Source organism: Bubalus bubalis, chromosome 5 (assembly GCF_019923935.1).
Source record: "Bubalus bubalis isolate 160015118507 breed Murrah chromosome 5, NDDB_SH_1, whole genome shotgun sequence".
Lineage (NCBI taxonomy): Eukaryota > Metazoa > Chordata > Mammalia > Artiodactyla > Bovidae > Bubalus > Bubalus bubalis.
In genome coordinates, this window is record NC_059161.1 from 49,235,647 (window position 1) to 49,258,057 (window position 22,411).

At 43.2% G+C, this 22,411-nt stretch overlaps 1 protein-coding gene across 2 annotated transcripts in view; it reads left to right on the plus strand.

The window, feature by feature from the left end:
* Nucleotides 1-22,411, plus strand: part of KIF26B (kinesin family member 26B) — a 517,024-nt gene that overhangs the window by 240,856 nt on the left and 253,757 nt on the right. For both annotated transcript variants that reach the window (XM_025286019.3, XM_044943071.2), the window contains one exon: nt 5,844-6,013. In XM_025286019.3, the coding sequence (XP_025141804.3) occupies nt 5,844-6,013 (170 nt within the window). The remainder of the gene's footprint in view (nt 1-5,843; nt 6,014-22,411) is intronic.

A 22,411-nucleotide genomic window follows, 5' to 3' on the forward strand; every position in this document is an offset into this window, starting at 1 on the left:
AAGATTTGACTAAAGGAGAGATACCAGATAGGAGTTGTGCTTTAGGCCAGCTATTTTGTGGATTATCTTTGTATATGAAATGGATGGCCGGTGAGCCAGTGAGTTGTACACAGCGTTCAAAGGAGGAAAAAGTAAATATTGAAGATACAGGAGACTGTAAGAAATGTTAGCATGTATGCCTGCCACAGGACCTGGCATGGACTAAGTACCCAGTGTGTGGTTGTTCATGTGAAGAAATGAACAAATGAATTACAGGTCTGAAAAAGAGGCAGCTCTCCATCCCTAAACTAGCACAGAGTGGAGCCAGGACGCTACACTTCTGTGGTGATATGGAGAAGGAAAATACTAGTATATCCCAATAGGCAAACAAAATAGAAATACAGTGACATTTTAAAAAGAACTAAGACTTCTTATTTAAAGGACTTAAGGAAAAATATTTAATTAGATAAATATGAGAAGTAGAAAATAATAATAGCTCAGATTTATTCCAAAAATATGTTTTGGACACCCCAGCATTGTGTTGATCTCTGGGAACCCTTGATCCACTATCCTGGGGCTTTTGTGTAGTGAGAGACGATGTTGTTTGTTGTTTAGTGGCTAAGTTGTGTCTGACTCCTTGCAGCCCCATGGACTATAGACCACCAGGTTCCTCTGTCCACTATCCTGAGGAATACTGGAGTGGCTTGCCATTTCCTTCTCTGGGGGATCTTCCCAACCCAGGGATCCAACCTATGTTTCCTGCACTGGCAGGACGATTGTTTACCACTGAGCCATCAGGGAAGCCCCAGTGACCTACTCTTAAATGCATACTAGAAATCAAGGTAAAGATACTGAAGGAAGGACTGCAGTTCTGTAAAAGCTCCACAGAGGCTGGAGGGAGATTGGAAGAAGGCTTCTCTGAGAAGTGATGCTTGAGCTTGGATCTGAAGGAAAAGTAGAAGCATTCCAGATGGAGAGTGAAGGCACGTGCAAAGACCCTGTTGCAAGAGGAGCCTGTTTGAGAAACTTGAGGGAGGCTGGAATCCTGGAGTGCAGAGATTGAAGGGGAGGTCAGTTAGCATTGCTGTAGCTGTGTGTATATTATTTCTGAAAGTTTGTAATCCCTAAAGAAGACACTGGGTATTAATTATAAACACCCAGGTCATGTACAATCCATGAACTTTTAGGTGGGGAGATCATATAGTAGTTGACATTTGGGAGGGTGCCCCTTCCCATTTTGCAACAAGCAGAATGAAACGTAGAGAATGCTCCAAAGGAACCACAGGGCGAGCTCAGCCAGGCTCTTGGAGGGTGTGATGGAAGGCACATGGTGAAGAAGAGCATGGACTCAGTTCAGTTCAGTTGCTCAGTTGTGTCTGATTCTTTGTGACCCCATGGACTGCAGCACACCAGGCTTCCCTATCCATCACCAACTCCCAGAGCTTGCTCAAACTCATGTCCATAGAGTCAGTGATGCCATCCAACTATCTCGTCCATTGTTGTCCTGCCTTCATCTTCTCCTGCCTTCAGTTTTTCCCAGCATCAGGGTCTTTTCCAATGAGTCAGTTCTTTGCATGGGGTGGCCAAAGTATTGGCCCCCACCAAAATCACAACACTGACCATGTCTGGAAAGGGGGAACCAGGAGGAAGGGCAATAAACCAGGGACATGGGCAATTCAATTCTCTATATGATTTGATTTCTTTTAAAATATATTTTCTAAAATATAAAATGTTAAATTTTGTTTTTTATAATCCCTGTCATATGTTTGACCATTATTTGACTTTTTTTCTCTATGTGTAAAATTTTTCTTTTGATTAAGAGAAAGAAGGGAGGAGGGAGAAGAGGGAGTCAAGGAAAAGAGGAGGGCTAGTGCTGGCCTTGGAGTCAGAATCACGGTCTCAGCCAACATTTGTTTGGGCGACTCACTTCTCTGCTACTCAGTTTCTTTAATTAAGAAAAACAGGATGACCTTGATATCACTTCTAGCTCTAAAACATTCTCTGATTCTAATTTTTACAAGCAACTGAGGGGACTTCCCTGGTGGTGCAGTGGCTATGAGTCTGTGCTCCCAATGCAGGGGTCCCAGATTCCATCCCCAGTCAGGGAACTAGAGCGCGCATGCTGGAGCTGGGAGTTTACATGATGCATGTAAGAGTTTGCACGCCACCAACCAAAGATCCTGATTGCCGCAACAAAGATCGAAGACCCCGTGTGCCACAACTAAGACCTGGTGCAGGCAAATAAATAAATAAAAATAAAATAAAAGCAACCGATTATTGAGTCATTGTATTTAGAGGCCTAAGAATTGAGTGTCCCATGTCCACAGGACTGGAAAACGTCAGTTTTCATTCCAATCCCAAAGAAAGGCAATGCCAAAGAATGCTCAAACTACCGCACAATTGCACTCATCTCACATGCTACTAAAGTAATGCTCAAAATTCTCCAAGCCAGGCTTCAGCAATATGTGAACTGTGAACTTCCTGATGTTTAAGCTGGTTTTAGAAAAGGCAGAGGAACCAGAGATCAAATTGCCAACATCTGCTGGATCATGGAAAAAACAAGAGAGTTCCAGAAAAACATCTATTTCTGCTTTATTGACTACTCCAAAGCCTTTGACTGTGTGGATCACAATAAACTGTGGGAAATTCTGAAAGAGATGGGAATACCAGACCACCTGACTTGCCTCTTGAGAAACCTGTATGCGGGTCAGGAAGCAACAGTTAGAACTGGCCATGGAACAACAGACTGGTTCCAAATAGGAAAAGGAGTACGTCAAAGGCTGTATATTGTCACCCTGCTTATTTAACTTATATGCAGAGTACATCATGAGAAACGCTGGACTAGAAGAAACACAAGCTGGAATCAAGATTGCCAGGAGAAATATCAATAACCTCAGATATGCAGATCACACCACCCTTATGGCAGAAAGTGAAGAGGAACTCAAAAGCCTCTTGATGAAAGTGAAAGTGGAGAGTGAAAAAGTTGGCTTAAAGCTCAACATTCAGAAAATGAAGATCATGGCATCTGGTCCCATCACTTCATGGGAAATAGATGGGGAAACAGTGGAAACAGTGTCAGACTTTATTTTTGAGGGCTCCAAAATCACTGCAGATGGTGACTGCAGCCATGAAATTAAAAGACGCTTACTCCTTGGAAGGAAAGTTATGACCAACCTAGATAGCATATTCAAAAGCAGAGACATTACTTTGCCAACAAAGGTCCATCTAGTCAAGGCTGTGATTTTTCCAGTAGTCATGTATGGATGTGAGAGTTGGACTGTGAAGAAGGCTGAGTGCCGAAGAATTGATGCTTTTGAACTGTGGTGTTGGAGAAGACTCTTGAGAGTCCCTTGGACTGCAAGGAGATCCAACCAGTCCATCCTGAAGGAGATCAGCCCTGGGATTTCTTTGGAAGGAATGATGCTAAAGCTGAAACTCCAGTACTTTGGCCACCTCATGCGAAGAGTTGACTCATTGGAAAAGACTCTGATGCTGGGAGGGATTGGGGGCAAGAGGAGAAGGGGACGACAGAGGATGAGATGGCTGGATGGCATCACTGACTTGATGGACGTGAGTCTGAGTGAACTCTGGGAGTTGGTGTTGGACAGGGAGGCCTGGTGTGCTGCGATTCATGGGGTCGCAAAGAGTTGGACACGACTGAGCGACTGATCTGATCTGATCTGATGTCCATTAATCTCCAGTTCTTTAAGAGTTAGAGTTTCTTGCTTGGCACAAGGTAGTCAATAGCTCTCTTTTAAGGAGGCCAGTGCATGGAAATTCATTTGCTGGGTGACACGGTGAAAAGCCGTGTGCCCACAGGATCCTTGCATTCCTCGTGGGCCAGACTCAGGAACCTGGAACTGCCTGGAAGTCCGTGCCTCTGAGTTAGGCCATCATGTTATTTGCCACACATCCTACTGTCCTCTCTGTGGGTTCACAGGGCATCTGCAAGGACTGTTCATACATAGAGAGGCAGAAGAATGCCATTCCCTTCCCTCCAAACTTCAGATTATAGTGACATTAATTCAAAGGAAACAGCACAAGCAGAAGATTAGACTTTAGCTGCAGCCAGTGAATGCATTTTATAAGTGGTAACAAATTGCACAACTCACGCAACTGGTTTACTGATTTTTTTTCAGTTGTCTTTGTATATTAAAAGCCGTGTATGTGTCCCTTGGATTGTAGCTGCTTGATGAAAAGAAAATGGTGCTACAAATTTTGGAGTTTTATGGGGGGACATTGTCCAGGATGGCATCATGTACCACCAGTGTTTCATCAACACCCATTTTGTGCTGACAACAGAGTGCACAGTGGTGGCCAGGTCCCTGATTGTTTCAGCTGCCCCCGCTCCAGCCTGCCTCATTCCTCTGGTAGAGTGGCAATTGGCTGAGGGGAGCCCACACCCCATGGGCAGCAGAGGAAGCCCCAGGGCAGCAGTCCCTGTGTCTGCAGGGGATGTCCTCCAGGCCGTTGGCTGTCTTTCCTGCCTGCTCTCTGCTTTTGCTGATGTAGGCTGAGTTTCCTTACCATACGTTTAATGAATGAGAATAAGAAAGTGTGTGTTGGCAGAGTTACAACTGAATAATGCCAAGGCTTTCCAAGTCAGAGCATGAATTGAAGCAGAGCAAAGTTTCAAGTCTATGGGGCTCAAGAGTAATGGCTATTCTTCTAATAATGAAAAGTACAAATGTTTTATGCTCAAAGGTTAACAAATGGACTCTTTCACTGGCCTTCTGGCCTGCTCAGTTACAAAGTAGAAACTGTTCCTGATCTTTGCTTTATTGCTCTTGTATTTTCTAGGCAATTAGAAACATTTTCCACTCAACATTTAAGAGGTTTGAACTGCCTGGAGACCAGCTTTTTGTTTTTGTTTTTTTTTTTTGTAACAAAACTAAAAAGTTTCCTTAAAAAAAACACACACACAAAAACCCCAACAGTTTTTCTTTTTTGTAAGTAGACTGAAGTTTTAAAGTACCAGGCTTTCAAAACAGCACACTTAGACTTGCCAGCATAATTGTTGGATTTGTCATGGGATTAGCACTTTCCAAAAGTATATTTCTATACAGGTATCTAACTTTGCCCAGAAGTGTGGTTCTTCATGGTCTATTATGTGCATTTAGGCAAAATGGACCCATCCCTATCCACTAGAATTTGCATCATGAAGTCAGTTATTGCCAATAAAATGGAAACCATTTATCTTAATGAACCAGTAGGAAAATTAAGTCTGCTGATATGGTCTAAATCCTCCAAGAAAAAAAATTTAGTAATTCATGGTGGACTATATCTATTTTTATGAGCTCCTCCAAGTCATCTCTTTGCTGACTGCCTACAGCAACAATAGTAACAAATAGTGTTTTGTTTAATTTCTTAGGTTCTTCATTAGCAGGTTCACTTCTGCCTTAATAAAAATGATATCTTTGTCCCACTTGTCTATATGAGAGCACTGAGGGCCATTCCTGGTAAGAAACCAGCACTAGTTGGTCTTTATTGGGCTGGTCTTGGGCTGCAAATAGTGTTGATTAATGGCCCCTGCTTTCACCTCCAAATGGAAGGGAGACACAGACGTAATTGAAACTTACAATGTCAGAGGATCATTTTATTCCATTACATTTAATGAAAATGCGGTATACTAGCGAAAATGCAGAGAAATGGCCTCGGAGAAGCCCTGGACACTACATGTAGTGTGTACATGTCACGTGTCACTGAGTGGATGGGGAATGTGTTCCTCCCAGTCCTCCCCACCACCCCCCATCCCCATCTCCCCTGCACTCTGGCTTCGACCCCAAAACAGAGAGGCTGCCAGTGGTGGTCAGGAAATGCCATGAGCCACAGGTAATGAGCTCGATATCCGTTTTCCTTGTCAGATCTCCCAGCTGATGACAGAGCCGGGCCGGGAAGGCCTAACAGAGGCGGTGCTGAATCGCTACAATGCGGACAAGCCTTCGGCCTGCAGCGGCGTCCCCGCCCCGCAGGGCTCCTGCGTGGCCAGCGAGACCTCCTCGGGCACCTCGGTGGCTGCGTCCTTCTTCGCCAGGTAAGAGAGGTGTCCAGAGCCTCAGCTCTTTCAGGTGAGCCCACCTGGGTAGCCTCTCAAGTGGACCAGGTTAGCTAGAACACCAGCAAGAGTTTGGGGCTGTTTGACTTCGCTCTTTAAGTCACAGTTTCTTAACCTCAGCTCTTTGACATCTTGGGCCAGATAATTCTTTGTCGTGAGGACTGTCCTGTGCTTATAGAATGTTCAGCAGCGTCCTTGGACTCTACTTGCCAGATTCCCGTGGTACCTTCCCTGTTTGTGGTGGTTGTTCAGTCATCCAGTCGTGTCTGACTCTTTGTGACCCCATGGATTGCAGCATGCCTGGCTTCCCTGTCCTTCACCATCTCCCAGAGTTTGCACAAACTCATGTCCATTGAGTTGTTGTGACAACCTAAACTGTCCCCAGACGTTGCCAAACTTTGCCTGCATTGAGAACCTGTGTTGAGAATACATGGCTCTAAAGATGGTCTCCACTTGATGCAGACTTTTATGGGTACAGCCCCATGGCTGGTGTTTCCAGATATGTATTCTCATTATAGAAAATGAACTGCTTAAAATTTAACTATTAAATAGATGGCAGTTTTCTTCCTTCTTGACAGACTAGCTGCATAGTTGTCAAACTATCCAGCTAATTCCAGAAACTTAAAAAAAGAATGCTGAGAAATAAAAAAGAAAGGTATTTCAACAATGTTTTCTGCCTAATTTTAGCAACACGGCAGAGACAGGGCAGGAGACAAAGGACAGCTGGGCAGGAAAGCACTTCAGAGACTGTCTAATTTGATCCCTTATTTTATGAAAGAGGAAACTGAGGACCAAAGTTAAACTGTGAGGTAGTTTATAGCAAAGCCAGAAATGGAAACCAGATTCCTCTGCTTTTTTCTCTGTGACTCACTCTCTGATACTTGGAACTGAACCATGGAAAGCTTTCTGTACCTAAGATTCGTGAGCTCCTCTTCCCTGACAGCTTAGTTGGTAAAGAATCTGCCTGCAATGCAGGAGACCCAGGTTCAATTCCTGGGTCAGGAAGATCCCCTGGAAAAGGGAATGGCCACTCACTCCAGTATTCTTGCCTGGAGAATTCCATGGACAGAGGTAGCCTGGCAGGTTACAGTCCATGGGGTTGCCAAGAGTTGGACAAGACTGAGAGACTGGCACTTTCTTTCACTTTCACTTTCACTTACCTGTAGAAAACTTTCTGTACTTAAGATTCGTAAGCTCCTGAGTCAGTAGAGTGTATACTAAATAGCATCAACTATGAAATCAGAAGACTACTTGGGTTTGAGTTCCTGGACTGCCTCAGTGTCCTCATCTATAAAATGAGGGTAATACCTATTCCTCAGGGTTGCTCTGAAGAGTAAGATGATTGTAAATTATTAAGTATGTGCTATACAAATGATAATTCACTATGGGCTTCCTTCGTGGCTCAGCTGGTAAAGAATCCGCCTGCAATGCGGGACACCTGGGTTTGATCCCTGGGTTGGGAAGATCCCCTGGAGAAGTGAACGGCTACCCACTCCAGTATTCTGGCCTGGAGAATTCCATGGACTGTATATTCCATGGGGTTGCAAAGAGTTGGACGTGACTGAGCGACTTTCACTTTCATGGATGTCACTAGAGTGTCAATAAGAAGGAAAATTGTTCGGCTTTTCTTGTTATCCTTAGGAATGGTAACATCCAAAGCACAAATCTGATCAAGGGACTCTGATTAGGAAGGGAGTGGGTTAGAGGAGGAACAGAGACTGACATCTTGCATTAAGACACGATAAAGCCAGCACACGGGGCTTGTTGGAAGACTAGTTTTGAGGTCCCGATTGTTCCTTGGTGCCATGTGTATTGTCCTAGGAACAATTGGGCCAACTTGAATGTATAGGACACAACAGGAAACATGTATGTAGTGGCCGCCTGACAACAGAGTCCAGCATGTTAGCTCTTTCTGTACGTGAATTTCTGTGTTGTCTGGGACCACTGTGCAAGCTTACTGGGAGGTCATATCCATGTCATTCAAGGAGAGAAGAAAGAGATGGAACAGAATATGAGGAAATGCCACAAGCACAGAAGACCCCAGGTCCTAGGTAGGCTTTTAGAACATGTCCAGAGGAGGGTGACCAAATGGTGAGGAACGAGGAAACCATGTCCTGGCAGGTTTATTCTGGAGATGGGAGCCCTTGGCTATCTCATGGGCCACCACATAAAAGGGATTTGGATGATTGTATAAAACACCCTATTATGTGGGCAGAGGCCGAATAAAACCTAAAGATAAAAGGGAGGGCTCTCTCAGCTCAGAATGAACAAGAACTAGCTCACAATTCACACTGCCCCAGGACAGAGCAAGGTCCCCGTTGCTGAGGGAGACCAAGCTTGCTTTGAGTGACTACCCAATCTTGTTTCTGGCAAGAACATTCAGTGCCCAGATGGGAGCTGATCTCCTGAAACACTGAAATGCCTTCAGTTCAGAATCCATCCAGAAATTTTTATAGATTGACTAACTCACACACACACACACACACACACAAAGGCTTTGACGAAGGAAGAAATAAGAGGCTATGGGCCCTGATGAATACTGTTTAGGGAGAACAGTGTTTGCTGTTGGGAGGAAACCAACAGTGTTGTCAGAGTCAGGGAGAGGATGTCAAGATGTGATGGACCTGGAAGGCCAGAGTGCCAGACAGAAGGTGTGTGGAGGCCAGCTTTCATGTGGATCAGAGGAGGATTGGAAGAATGGTGAATGCCTGGCCAAGATGGCCTTCCTGAGACTTTTGCTTGTACACCAAGGAGTAGAATGGAAACACCAAGACGGACCCAAATGAATGGGCCAATGATGTCAGCTGGGGCTCACCCTGCAGATGATGTTAGTGATAAACAAGAACTCTTGATTTCAGAATGGCAGGGACTTCTGATATGAGCTTTCAAAGAGCTGGAAAGAATTCAGAGGGCTGCCTAAATCCTTGTTATTGCTTTCTTTGTGATGAATTTTGATAGCACTTGAAGCTTAATGGTTTAAGGCATTAAAAGTACATGGCATGTTTTTACTGCCACGTGTAAAATAGATAGCTAGTGGGAAGCTGCTATATAGAACAGAGAGCGCAGCTCAGTGCTCTATGATAACCTAGAGAGTGGGATGCGATGAGGTGGGGAGGAGGCTCGGGAGGGAGGGGCTATATATATATATACTTACAGCTGGATTCACTTCATTGTATAGCAGAAACTAATATGACATTGTAAAGCAATTTTATATGTATATGTATGTGTATATATATATGTATAATAAAAAGGGATCAGGACTAATAATGGAGATGTAACCTTGCATGCCATAGCTGGGTGATCAATGTTCATATAGGAAATACATATAGATATAGGAAATATAATTGGTTTATTACATAAATTAGCAAAATAAATCTTTTAAACTAATTTTTACTGGAGTATAGTTGATTCAGCATGTTGTGTTAATTTCAGGTATACAGCAAAGTGAATCAGCTATATATAAATCATCTTATATTGAAGAGGGAATTTAGCATAAAATATCATCAACTAAAAAGACTAAATATTTATTTTTTAAAAAGTACATGTAAAGTTTAAAAATAAAATAAAATTAAAAAAAAAAAGTACATGGTGTGGGTTTAAAGGGTTCGCAGTATATAGTGAAGGGGAAGTACTGTGTGAAAAAAAATAATTCTTTAAATAGATATATATATTTATATACTTTAAATATATGTTTCAAGAATGAATATATATATATATGTACATATTCCCCCACACCCATTACCCTGTTTGCTCTGCTGTGCTCGTCAGTAATCGTTGGGCCTCATCTCCAGGAAGGGAGGCAGCATACTGACAGCCTCTCTGTCGCTGATGGGGACCGGAAGCAGAGGGCTGAGTGATCTGCCCCAGGTCCACACTGTCAAGAGAGAACCGGGGAGGTGCCTCACATCGTTAGGTCTCCAAAGGCCCCCGTGAGAAGTCAAAACCAGCCGGGCTTATGCTGTCAAACAGTAAACTGAGCTCGCAATCAGATGAGCTTTTTGTTTCTGCTGGAGCGAAGCTGTGTGAGGTGATGGTAGAGGTGGCTTTCAGTGAGGGTAAAATCTGGATCTGTCACTGGTGCCAAAACTGGAAACAGGTTAGTGTTTATGTGGAATACAGTAAAGTTAGGCTTTATGTGGAAGAACGGGAGCATCTCTCCACATCGAGACTGGGGGCAGAGCCAGCTCCTCGCAGCTGTGCTCACCACTTTTCAGCTTGTTCGTCTTGAGCGTGTGATGGACACACCTCCCTGAGTCTGCAGGGCTCTGGACTCCACACAGCTCCTCGTGAGCACAGGGGGACGGGCCTTCATCCCACCTAGGAGTGGCGCCATTTGCCAAATGTGTGGCCAACTCTGGCTGACGTTTACTGAGCGCTCAGTATGTATCACTCACTGTACTGAGCTCTTCGTGGGCAAAATCTCCCTTAATCCTGAGCAACTTTGTGATGTAGATCCTGACACTTCCCCTGTTTGATGAGCAGAGAAAGAGGTGTCCTGAGTCAAGTCTCCAGCCCAAAGCTGCTCAGCTGGAAGTGGCAGGGCGGGGAGTCATCGCGTTCCTTCTCACCTGTGAGCCTTGATGATATTCTCTGTGCTAATGTGTAGGCCCAGGAAATACTTTACTGCGAGGTTTCCCCACCATAATCATGAACTGATGATCATTGCTGATAAAACCCTAGAAGTAAGTTGGCCCTGCAATCAGTTTGAGAAGATAAGCGGAACAGTGACAAAACCTCAATTTGTTGAGGGCTGCAGATGTCCACTTTTTTTTCTTCCTGTGATACAAACCTTTCTTTTAAAGTGTTTACTTTCTGGAGCTATGGGTAGAGTTCTGAGTGGACCTTGTTGCATTTCAGATTTAACAGCTATAAAGTAAGAATTCCAGTTCTGAATAATACTTTTGACCAGGGCTGCCCTTCGTGTGGTCTCTCAACGGCACATACTTACTGGTCTGTGGTAAGTGTGGAAATTCAGAGGAAAATTTAGCAACTTCTGTAGCAAGTTGACAGGAGTTTTATGCCTGTTGAATCTAAGAATAAAAAAGTAGGGCTTGAATGTAATTAGGAATAAAAAGAAAAAAAAAAGATTCTTTCACCAGATAGTTTCAGAAATGCAGCTTCAGAAAATGCATCTGTGCGTGTGCTCAGCTATGTCTGACTCTTTTGCAACCTCATGGACTATAGCCCGCCAGGCTCCTCTGTCCATGGGATTTTCCAGGCAAGAATATTGGAGTGGGTTGTCATTTCCTCCTCCAGGGGATCTTCCCCTTTCAGGGATTGAACTTACGTCTTCTGCATTGGCAGGTGGATTCTTTATCACTGAGGCACCTGGAAATCCCCTGCTTTAGAAAATATTGAAGCCCCAGTAGCTTGTCCTTCTATATCTCCCTCGCCAGCCTTTCTTTATTTCTTTAAATATGAACATTTTACGACCCCATGAACTATACAGTCCATGGAATTCTCCAGGTGAGAATACTGGAGTGGGTAGCCGTTCCCTTCTCCAGGGGATCTTCCCAACCCAGGGATCGATTCCAGGTGTCCCGCTTTGCAGGCGGATTCTTTACCAGCTGAGCCACAAGGGAAGCCCAAGAATACTGGAGTGGGTAGCCTAACCCTTCTCCAGTTGATCTTCCTCACACAGGAATCGAACCAGGGCCTCCTGAATTGCAGGCAGATTCTTTACCAACTGAGTTATCAGGGAAGCCCCAAGTTTAAGGTGTACATGGTATACCTTACATAATTTGTCTTACATGTATTGTGAAATGATTACTGCATAGGTTTACCTAATACCTATAACCTCATACAGATACAGATCCAAAAAAAGAAAAGAGAAAAAATAATTTTTTCCCCTTGTGATGAGAACTCTTAGGATCTCCTCTCTTAACAAGTTTCAAACATGCCATACAGCAGTGTTAACTATAAGGGGAATCAGATGAAGGTCGTCAAAAGGTACAAACTTCCAGTTGTGAGATAAATACTAAGTACCAGGGCTATAATGTACAATCTGATGACTGTAGTTGAGATTTACTTAATTATGTACTTTGTGTTTTAAAAGTATGAAGTGCATGAAACCCTATAAAAACTCTTGGGTGAATCTTCAGCATTGCAGGTTGAGGTAGTGGAATCCTAAGTTTAATTTGAAGAGCAGTGAACAAATTCTGGATGATGCCTAGAACGGCCAGGAACTCTGGTAAATTAAATGAATCCTTCAGGTGATCTCATATCTTTGCATTGATATTCTTTGCCGAATAGCCTGACCGATAATCATATCATTGTTGTTTTAAAGCTTCTGGAGGATTTTAATCTACATTCAGATCAAGTATTGGAAAAAACAGTGAAAATTGCCAGATATCACATGAGCTTTGCTAAGACAAGTTCAAGTTTGGCAGCACTGGTCCTGCCATCTCTGTGGGGCTGGTGAGCACATGGGTTTTCAGACTCCACTTGTTATTATAATACTTTTTTATTTGCAGCTTTTGCCTTTACTTCACAACCTTTGTAAGACTGTATGTAACTTTTACCAAACTCAAATGAAAATTTCAAGTAAAATTATATAAAGGGCATTTCTGGTTATTAATATTTTTTCATTTCTCTGTTTGCTTAATGTCAGTAAGTCCTTTAAATCTGTTTTTGTAGGTTTTGTTTGTTTCAGATGACTGAATGCCTTCTCCAGTATTCTGGCCTGGAGAATTCCATGGACTATATATAGTCCATGGGGTCGCAAAGAGTCAGACGCAACTGAGTGACCTTCACTTTCACAAATCCTTACTGTCTGTCTGTCTGTCTGCTCATTGTTGGATCCACTATATTAGTTAGAGCTTCTCCCTCTCTTTTCCTCTGTTTTTCCAGTAACAGGGTCCTTTTGTGATTATTGACTCTCTTCTTGAAGATTCTAATCTTTACACAGTTTTTTTTTTTTTTTTTAACTGTTGATTAAAAAGACATAGCTCCTGGAATTTTCTGCATACATTTTTATGTTCACCTCAATATCAGATTGTCCTCAAACTTGTTTCGTAGGGTCCACTTGCTCTGTTTTCTCTCTCTGGCTTGCCAAGCTGTTTCTCATTTCCTTTTGCTAACTTTTTGCCTTTTGCCAGAACTCACTCTTTTCTTAGGGATGTTATTATATTTCTGTCCATCTCCACCTCAGTTTCTTCCATCTTTGTTCTTACACCGTTCCTCATATCACCTAATGGCTTTTTCCAAGACCCCTTGTCATGCAGTTGACTCTTATGACTGACTTAACCAGCATCCCTTTGAGGCCAGAGATTGCTGGGGCATTAAAACCTAGACCAACTCGGATCCTGGATCGGGGCTAAGCTGAGCTGAGTGGGCTGACACCCAGCTCCAAGGCCTTACCCTCATATGAGTCTCTGTGTTCATCTCCCCACCCCACCCCACCCCCCATCACAAGCCCTGCTCCTAGTACTCTGTGAACATGTGCGGCTGCACACACAGCTCCTACTGCTACAGAGGAGGTCCTTCCTAAAAGCCATTTTCCACATTCTCGCTGACAGGCAGCTCAAATAGTGCCTTGTTTAAACCAGGTACAGCAGATGCTTTTCATATATAATCTTGTACAGTGAAGGCTTTCTTTAGTCCCTGGGCATGCTGACACAGAGCAGTAGTAGTTGGTTATTTGCAAGGAGCTTATTAAGTCAAAGAAGGATGAGAAGGAGTGTGAAACTGCTTATGGTTCTTCTGTTCTTCCATCAGGTACAGTTCCCTTAGGGATGCTCACATCTTCCATTATAAATACATCAACAGTTATTACCAGAGAAGAACTATCCTAAACACGCCAAAATTGGTCTCAGGTGATCCAGGAGGAGAAAAAGGGAGCAGGATGCACAGATCTGACTCTTCTCTTGCCGATTCTTTATGGAGACGGGGCAGCCTTTCTGCCCCCGATTTTGTAGATTAGAAGTTCATTTCCAGCGCCATGTCCGTTACAATAGAATGATAACTTTACAAAAAAAAAACCAAAACAAACAAACAACAAAAAAAAATGAGAGGGGCTTTTAGGAGCTCATGTTGTGGACTTTCTCTTGATGATTATTGTATTTTTCTGTTTTGTCTGCATTGATGTGTGCACCTTGGTATCCTCACTTGTTCTAGGGTCTCATGCTGACTCACTGCCTATCCCTTTCCCCTTTGCTTCCATTAACTGTCCTCCTCCCCAACTCCACCTCCCTGTCTGCCTCTTCCACAGCTCCCGTGGAAGTGGGGCTGCTGTTGACCCTTGTATGGAACACCTGTGGTCAGGACCAACATACGTAATTGTGCCCTTTGCTCTCTGGCTCAGACTTGCCTGGTCGAGCTGTGGTGCCTCTCGCTGAGGGGCTCTGTCCATCCAAAGGGATATCTACTTCTCGACTGCTCAGAGATAAGGTCTGGGCTTGTATGGCACCAGCCGCTCCTGCTCCTTCCTTGGGGGCTAAACCGTGGCATGGCAGTGATCTTTGAAGGCTTGAAGTGGGAACCAAACACCTACCCTCTGAGTTTTGTATTTATTTATTCCTGTCAAGTCATAGCTTTACTTAGAAAAGACTCCATGGACTTCTCAGAAAAGAAGGGACTTGTGCTCTTGTATATTGATGCAGTGAATGTTTAGGAATCATAGCCATATGAATACAGTTTTGCTTGAACACACAGCAGTCGCAATGTGGAGGGAAAACACAAAGAAGTCAAACGTGTATTTAGTGCCGTCAGATATCAGTGGTCCCAGTAAATAGTTTAAGGTATTTGCTGCATGAAGAAGTAAATCCTTGATTGTTTATGAGAGACAGAGAAAGCACTGAAGAAAAAGTGGCCACGATTCTACACTATTATCCTTTGTGTTCAAAAAAAATCCTAAAACACTTTAAATATATAGCCCTAACAGCCAGTACCCAACCCCAGCGAGCTTCAGGACTGTTCTGGTTTGAGGTGTACAGACTAACAGAAATGGCACTCATGGCTTGGTCCACGCCATTCTGAAGTGATGATCTCTGCTAAAGAAAGAAAGTGGTCAGTGTTTGCCACTCATCTCATCTCCTGCCACAGAGAATGTGTGAGATACGGCATTTTCTGACTTAAACGAGTCCTTTGTTTGATGGATGGCCAGTTGGGGTGCTGGCAATCAGCTCACAACATCTGGGAATCACTTGTAGAGCTTTCCCTCAGCTGAAAATCCAATTCATGCCTCGATGTGGATGTTAGAAGGCAAAGCAGTTCAGTGAGACGGAAGGATCCTGGTGATTCTTGTCAAATATTCTCAGGGTTAGGCATCCTGGTTCTTATTGTATAATTTGAATGTCTTTTCTACTCACGCAAGGGTGGGGAAGAGGAAGAAGAGCATTAGATAAAGAAAGATGGAGTTGGCCTGTGGTTGAATCCACAGTCTGCCACTGACATTCTGACTTTGGGCAAGTAACTTAATCTCTCTAAGCCTCAGTTTCTCCTTTTAAACAGAGATCATCATATCTATGTCATAAAATTATGGTGAGAATTAAATGAAAATGTGATCCTACTTTGTAAATGTCATCTAAATCCTAGAGATGATGTTAAGATGGCATTTGCTATGTGCTGTGCTTAATCACTCAGTCGTGTCCAACTCTTTGCAATCCCATGGACAGTAGCCTGCCAGGCTCCTCTGTCCATGGGATTTCCAAGCAAGAATACTGGAGTGGGTTGCTATTTCCTTCTCTAAGATTTGCTATGAAAAGGATGAAATTCTACCCTCATGGGAAATCCAATGAATTCTCAACATTCCCTTTTGAGCAGGCGACTTGTGTCATGCCTACCTTTATATTGTGCTTACATGGCACCTTGTAACCCAGCCTAATGACTGCCTAGGGACCTCCATGCTGATTGTAAAGATCCAGCATCATGCCTCCGAGCAAAACTGCCATCACAGGGGATGGAGGACCACAACTGGCTCTTAAGGCGTCACCTGGAAAGAATGAAGCGAAAGATTGAAAACATCAGTGATGCACACAGAGAGAAATTCTGTCCTCCCTGATGGGGCTCTAGCTAGCTGACTACACACTTCTAAATCTTTCTTTTTGTGGTTTTTATAGTCCTAGCAAAACTCTCAAACAATAAGAAAGAAAAACAAAAGGAAGAGGGGATGAAAGGAGCAATTAAGAATTCTATGACCATATACCTTGGTAGTGATTCAGGGGTGGGGAGCTGGAATTCTGCCATGAAATTGACAATGAAAATTAACCAAACAGGAAATAAAATAGAAGTAAAAGAGGGAAATATTCACTCTCTTTGTTAATACCCTCAAGATTTGAATTGGGAGCTGAAGAGGGAGGATTTGGTGGCATGGAGTCGATTAAAAAGAATAGTGGAATGACCTGTGTCCTGAAGGAGAAGGATGGGGAGAGGACACAATTTTATCTACTACTCATTTCAAAAATGTGTTTCCTGTTCTGCACTTTTGCCCCCGCCCTGTTGGCAATACCTCTGTAACTTGTTCTTTCCTTCGGTTCTTTCCTCATTTAAAACTAATAATAGCCAATGTTTATTGAGGGTTTCTTATACACCACACACTATTTTGAGTTCTTTACATGAATTTAAACTTCAAAAGTCCCCACAAGTTGGCCCTCTTATCATCCCATAGTTTAGATGTTGAAACTGAAGCACAGAATGAAGTAACTTGATTGCAGACAGTAGAAGAACTTCAGTAGGTTATCTGATTCCAGAGACCATGAGCCAGAATGTCAGCTCCATACAGGTGGGGATGTTTGCCACTTTGTTCTTGGTTGAAGCCCTAGTGCCTAAAAGAATATCTAAGACATGTTTGTTGGACGAAGAAACAAATGCTCTTAGCTACTGTGCTGTCCTGCCTCCAAACTCAAGATGGGTTGTGATGGGTAGGCATTCATGCAGTCTCGACACAAGGATGGTCAGTGAGACCAAAGCAGAGAAATGAATGCAGAGCACATCACTGAAGCCATAGGGAGAAACATTTTGACCAACTACTCTAGCCTTCTAATTTTATTGCTTACTAAAATATTGCTTCTGGTCTCATTCGGAGTAAAAGTTAAGGGGTTTACAGTGACTTGTCAGGCTCTCTCCACAGTCTGGCTGCCCGGCTCCTCTACCACCCTCCTTCTTGCCTGCTCTGATCTAGGCTCCCGACTTCCTTGCTTTTCCTCAAAAAGTGCCAAGACCATTCCCTCCTCATAGACTTTACTCTTTCTCTTTCCTCTGTTCTTGGTCCAGATATCTTCTTGACTCAGCCCTTCTTTCCTGCAGATCTTTGCTCAAATGCCGCTTAATGGCAAGGCCTTCCCTGACCTGCCTATTTAGGATCACAGATATTCAGGGTCTGTATCTGTTTTCCCACATAATACTCTCTTATGAATATTTACTGAATGAATGAATTTCAGACTGAAAGGGAGATATGCTGCTAAGTCTCCAGATGGTCTTCCACTGAATTTCTTTGAGAAGTTTACATTTTTTCCCACTAAATTCAAAACTACCTGCTTAGGAATTAAATTATTCTTTTAAATTTGAGATGCTTGGGGGAGATAACATTGTGACAAAGCACGGGAAAAGGCATGGTTGGGAAAGTGAGATTCTTATTAAGCTTTAAGTACCTGGTTGGCTTTTCAAGAGGAGGCTTTGTAGATGGGAAAAGAGGTGCTGCCTGGAACAAGAAACCAAACAAAGAGTTAAAACAGAGGAAAGAGCTGTGAGTTGTAACTCTGGCACAAATGAAGCAGGGCTCTCCATCTTTTCTCCTGGCTCGTTGAAAACCTGTCTTTTCCTCCCTTGAATAAACCTCTTTGCTTTCTGTCCCAGGCTTTGATTTATTATTTTAATTCTATAGCTGTCCTAGTGAAGTATGTAAAGCATTTGGGGATAAAATCATGTGGAAGACATTATAGAAACTAAAGATGTATTATCTTACGTTGTATTAGGTAGAGGCTCAGTGTGCTGAGGAATTGTATCCTTGATGAAAACACCAATCGGTCTGTGGCACTAATTGACTTAAGAATTGGCTCTTCATTTAGGGTATAGGAAGCAGAATTTAGGGAATACTGTTATAATCAGTTGGTGAGAAATATATAAAACTGAAGGCTAAAAGAGATCTCACTGAAGTCTCTGCTTTTCATAACTGAGAGACATCCCTGAAGGTGAGATTTTTATTTTCTTGTGTCTAAAGTGAAAATAATGAATTTTTCTTTTCCTTCTGTCTGATTCCTAATGGGTAGATTTCATGAGAACAGGAACTGTATCTAATTCCCCCTCTGCTTTGAGCATCGCCTAGTACAGAGGAGGAGCTCAGTACATGAATGTTGAAAGAATGAGTCAACCATGCTTGAAAACTTAGGTCTGTCTTTCTTTTCAAAGGAATGAAATATTTAAAAAGAAACTGTAGGATTGTGTAACCACAGAGTTATCATCATTCCAAGTACTAGTATTAATGATAAATAATTCTGATGGATAAAAAATAAATGGAATATTTTTCATGATTGATTTCAACACAGGTTCAGCAGGACACTATTTCTGATAATCATCTTTTTATTTAGTTGATGCAAAAATGATTTTAGCATCACATGGTAATTAGATGCCTTTTTTGGCACCTGGTGTTCTTGTTCATGAAGTACCCTGGAATTCGGGAAATATAATTTCACAAGCCTAGAAATAATGGACTGTGTCATTTTCTTGGCATCCACTGATACCAAAGCCTTACGAGTCCATAGTTTGTCCTTTTAAACCCCTGCAAAGGAAAGAAAAGGGCCTTGGCAGTAACAAAGAAAGAGGAAATTCTCTCGGGGTCTGTAGTGAAAAGGCTGTAATCAGCACCAGGCAAGCCACTTGGAATAAAAACATGAGAAAATAGAAACCATCACTCAAAATTTATTCCCAGTCTTTTAGGTACTTCAAAAAATAAATGTGGTTCATTTTTCTGAAATAAATTTTCATCTATTATTATATCTGTCTTTTAGTACTCAAAGTGGCAAGGTGGCAGAATATTCCTGAACCTGGCTGTACAGGATTTTAAGGGCACTTTCTAGGGACGATTAAAAAAAAAACACCCCTAAACAATCTTAAGTCCCTGTGAATACTCCCACCTACAAGTGTTTTAAAATCAAACTAAGACCTTGTTACCACCCTCGAGGACTCAAAGCATCAGGTTACAATTGAGAGAGGTAGAGAGAAAGAGCCAAGGATGACCAAGCCTTGTGTCAGTAGGTCTGACCCCCACTGCCTCCACAGACCCTTCACACACCACGGGCTCCGGTCCCCCAGGAATTTACCAGATGCATGTAGCTGGCTGTAGCAGGTAGTTGGGCCCCACACCCTTCGGCTCATCATTTTCTGAACCAAACCTCTCAGCTCCCAAGGTCCAGGACTTGTGACTACCTGAGGGTTTTCTCTGGCTGCTGGCATCCACTGCCCTCAAGCATGGACAGGCCTGATAGCCATGGAAGTAATCCTGTTGGGAGCAGCTCTCAAATAAGGCTGACAGGAGCTGGTGGATAAATACCTGAGCTCCCTCACCCATTGGCTGGCATAACACCGAGGCAGGGTCTTCCCTGTCTCCCTGATTTCCTAAGTTGGACTGAGCCCCAGTTGCCCACATCAGCAACCTGCTCGATCTCTTCTTTCCGCCCTGTCTCATTTTCACACTTCCCTGCGCTGCTTCCTAGAATCACCCTCCAATTAAACCTATCAGCACTCTCCTCCTTATCCAGGGATGTTTCTAGGGAAAGCCAGCATAAGATATTGGCAATATATTCCCATTCATTCACACATCCATTTAGTGTCAGTGCCTTGATTCATTCATTAGGCATTTGGTAAACCGTGCCAGGCATTATATTAGACACTGAGGAAGGAAAAAAGGCAGCCACTCCCATCAGGGAGCTCTCTGTCCAGAGGGACAGACAGTTCCATTGCTGAACGGTTATAAACAACACAGGGCTTCCCAGATGGCTCAGTGGTAAAGAATCCACCTGCTAATGCAGGAGACACAGGAGACATGGGTTCAATCCCTGGGTCAGGAAGATCCCCTGGAGGAGGAAATGGCAACCCACTCCAGTGTCCTTGCTGTGATAATCCCATGGACAGAGGAGCCTGGCGAGCTGCAGTCTATGGGGGTCTCAAAGAGTTGGACCTGTCTGAGCATGCCCACAGCATCTATAAGCATCATGAAAGTCCAGGACAGAGCAGTACCTGAGAACTCTCAGTATCACTCTCCACAAGTCTTCAGGTTATTTGGAAGTTAACAGTGACTTTACAGCGTGTATTATTATCAGAAATTGTCTTCTCCATCCATTTCCTGTCTCTTCTAGAGCGTAAGATCCATAGAGAGAGGCACTTTTTTCCATCGTTACAGCCTTAACTCTTAGTACAGTGCTGGGGCCCAGTCAATATTTGATGAGTGTGTCTCAGGAGCGTTAGGAGTCTGCCGTGGAGAGTTCCTGCCAACCTCCTCCTTTCTCTCCTGGGGAGACCACTCGAATCCCAGGTCAGCCAGTTCCACCATGAAAGTCATGTCTCCAGTGCAGAAGGAGAGCCTGAGTTCAGGGCAGGAGAGAAAGAAGGAGTGCTCCCCGCCACGCCCAGTGCTGTGCGTTGAGGGTGGGGCCTTCTTTCCCATCACTTGGAGCTGAGCCCTTGGCCAAACCATGCACCTGAGGTGAGTGTTTTCCTTTAACATAACAGAGGGGAATCTGCTTCATTCAGAGTCTGTTGACTGAGATGTGAATCACATCTTCCCAGCAGCATCTAGGCTGGTGTTTGACCCAACAACTGGGTGCCATGGCCAAGTGGACCATCACACGTAGAATCAGCACTCAGTTTAACTTGAAACTACTTTCCATCCTGTGCAATTTGCCCGTCATCTTCTGAGACCCCTGAGGTTTCTTCTGGCTCTGGTTTCTTAGCACTGGGGCTGTGAGGATGAGCCTGCTGGTTTTCAGGAGGTCTGCCTCCTCCCCTCCCTCTGCCCATGCCCCATTGTCATCCTTTGCTCCTCAGCGTCCCCATCTGTGGACAGGCGTGATTTAATCCTTGTCTCCTTTAGATCAGTTGGAGAGCTTCCATTTCACTTATTGCTTAAGATGCTGAGCATTTTGTTTTAGCTTTCACACTAAAGACAGAGAGAATAAAAATTGATATCATGAATCTTTAGGCTTCGCCTGTGGTCCTAATCACCAACCACAGCCTCAAAGTCCTGTGGTGGTGGATTTACAACTTTGCATGTTCTTTATTTCCTTTAAAGCTAGGCACACGAGGAAGATTGATTTATGGAGCTTAGATCCTGCTTAGTTGGTGGTGGGTGGAGGGAAGCTGCAGTAAATTTCAAAATCACTAGTATTTCTTTGCACGTTCAGGGGAAAAAATCCTAGCTTACATCTATTGCTACAGGAGCTCATAAATTAAAAATACCAAGTGTATTTCCTATACACCTGGAACTTCAAAATTACAATCTGTTCATTCTGTGATCACCCCCTTCATAAAAGAGGCATGGGGGTGATGGCTCAAACAGGATTTCCCAACATAGCTTTGATATGCAGGCAATGACTCACCCATGTCTTTTGACCTTTGCTTAAAAAATATTTCAGGATAAGGGAATTATTTACCTGAAGCACAGACTCTAAGAATTTGGTCCCATTATCTTTTTCCTCTAACCTTAATCTTTTCATACCCTCTCTTCTTTCTCTCCCTTTCTGTCTTGGGTTTTGGTTTTGATCTGTTATTTTACATAAATTTCAAAACAAGTCTAACAGCATCAGAAACAAAACACAGGAAAGTCTTCTTTATTTTCCATTCTGTTCTGAGCCATAAATTCCTACATATACTCAAATAATACACCCAAGAGGGCTGGTAGAATGAATTTGATTAGCCTCTTAAATGTTTTAGCACCTGCACACCACAGCACTTCCAAGAGTGGGGAAATGATGTTTCCTCCTCTCCCTAAGGGATTGCTTGTTACCTGGGCCATGTAGCTGCTGTATGCCACTTTATTGAGGTTAAGATTGAGGAGCCCTGGTGGAGAAAAAAAGTCCTGAATAAGTACAGGTACAGCATCAAGGCCCCGTTTTTGTTTTTGTTTTTTAAGTTGTTATTGAAAAATAGTTGATTTACAATGTTGTGTGAGGCCCCATATACTTTTCCTTCTCAACTTTGTTCTTTGGGAACCATATTTACTTTTTTTTTTTTGAGAAAATACATAAAGGGGAAAGAAAGGCTATACTTTAGATTTTTCAGAAAGCCTTTAAACATATGTCATACTTGTAACCTAGAGGGGTGGAATAGGGGGAAAGGTGGGAGGGAGACACAAGAAGGAGAGGGCATATGTGTACTAATGGCTGATTCACATTGTTGTGTGGTGGGAAACAACACAACTTTGTAAAGCAGTTATCCTCCAATTAA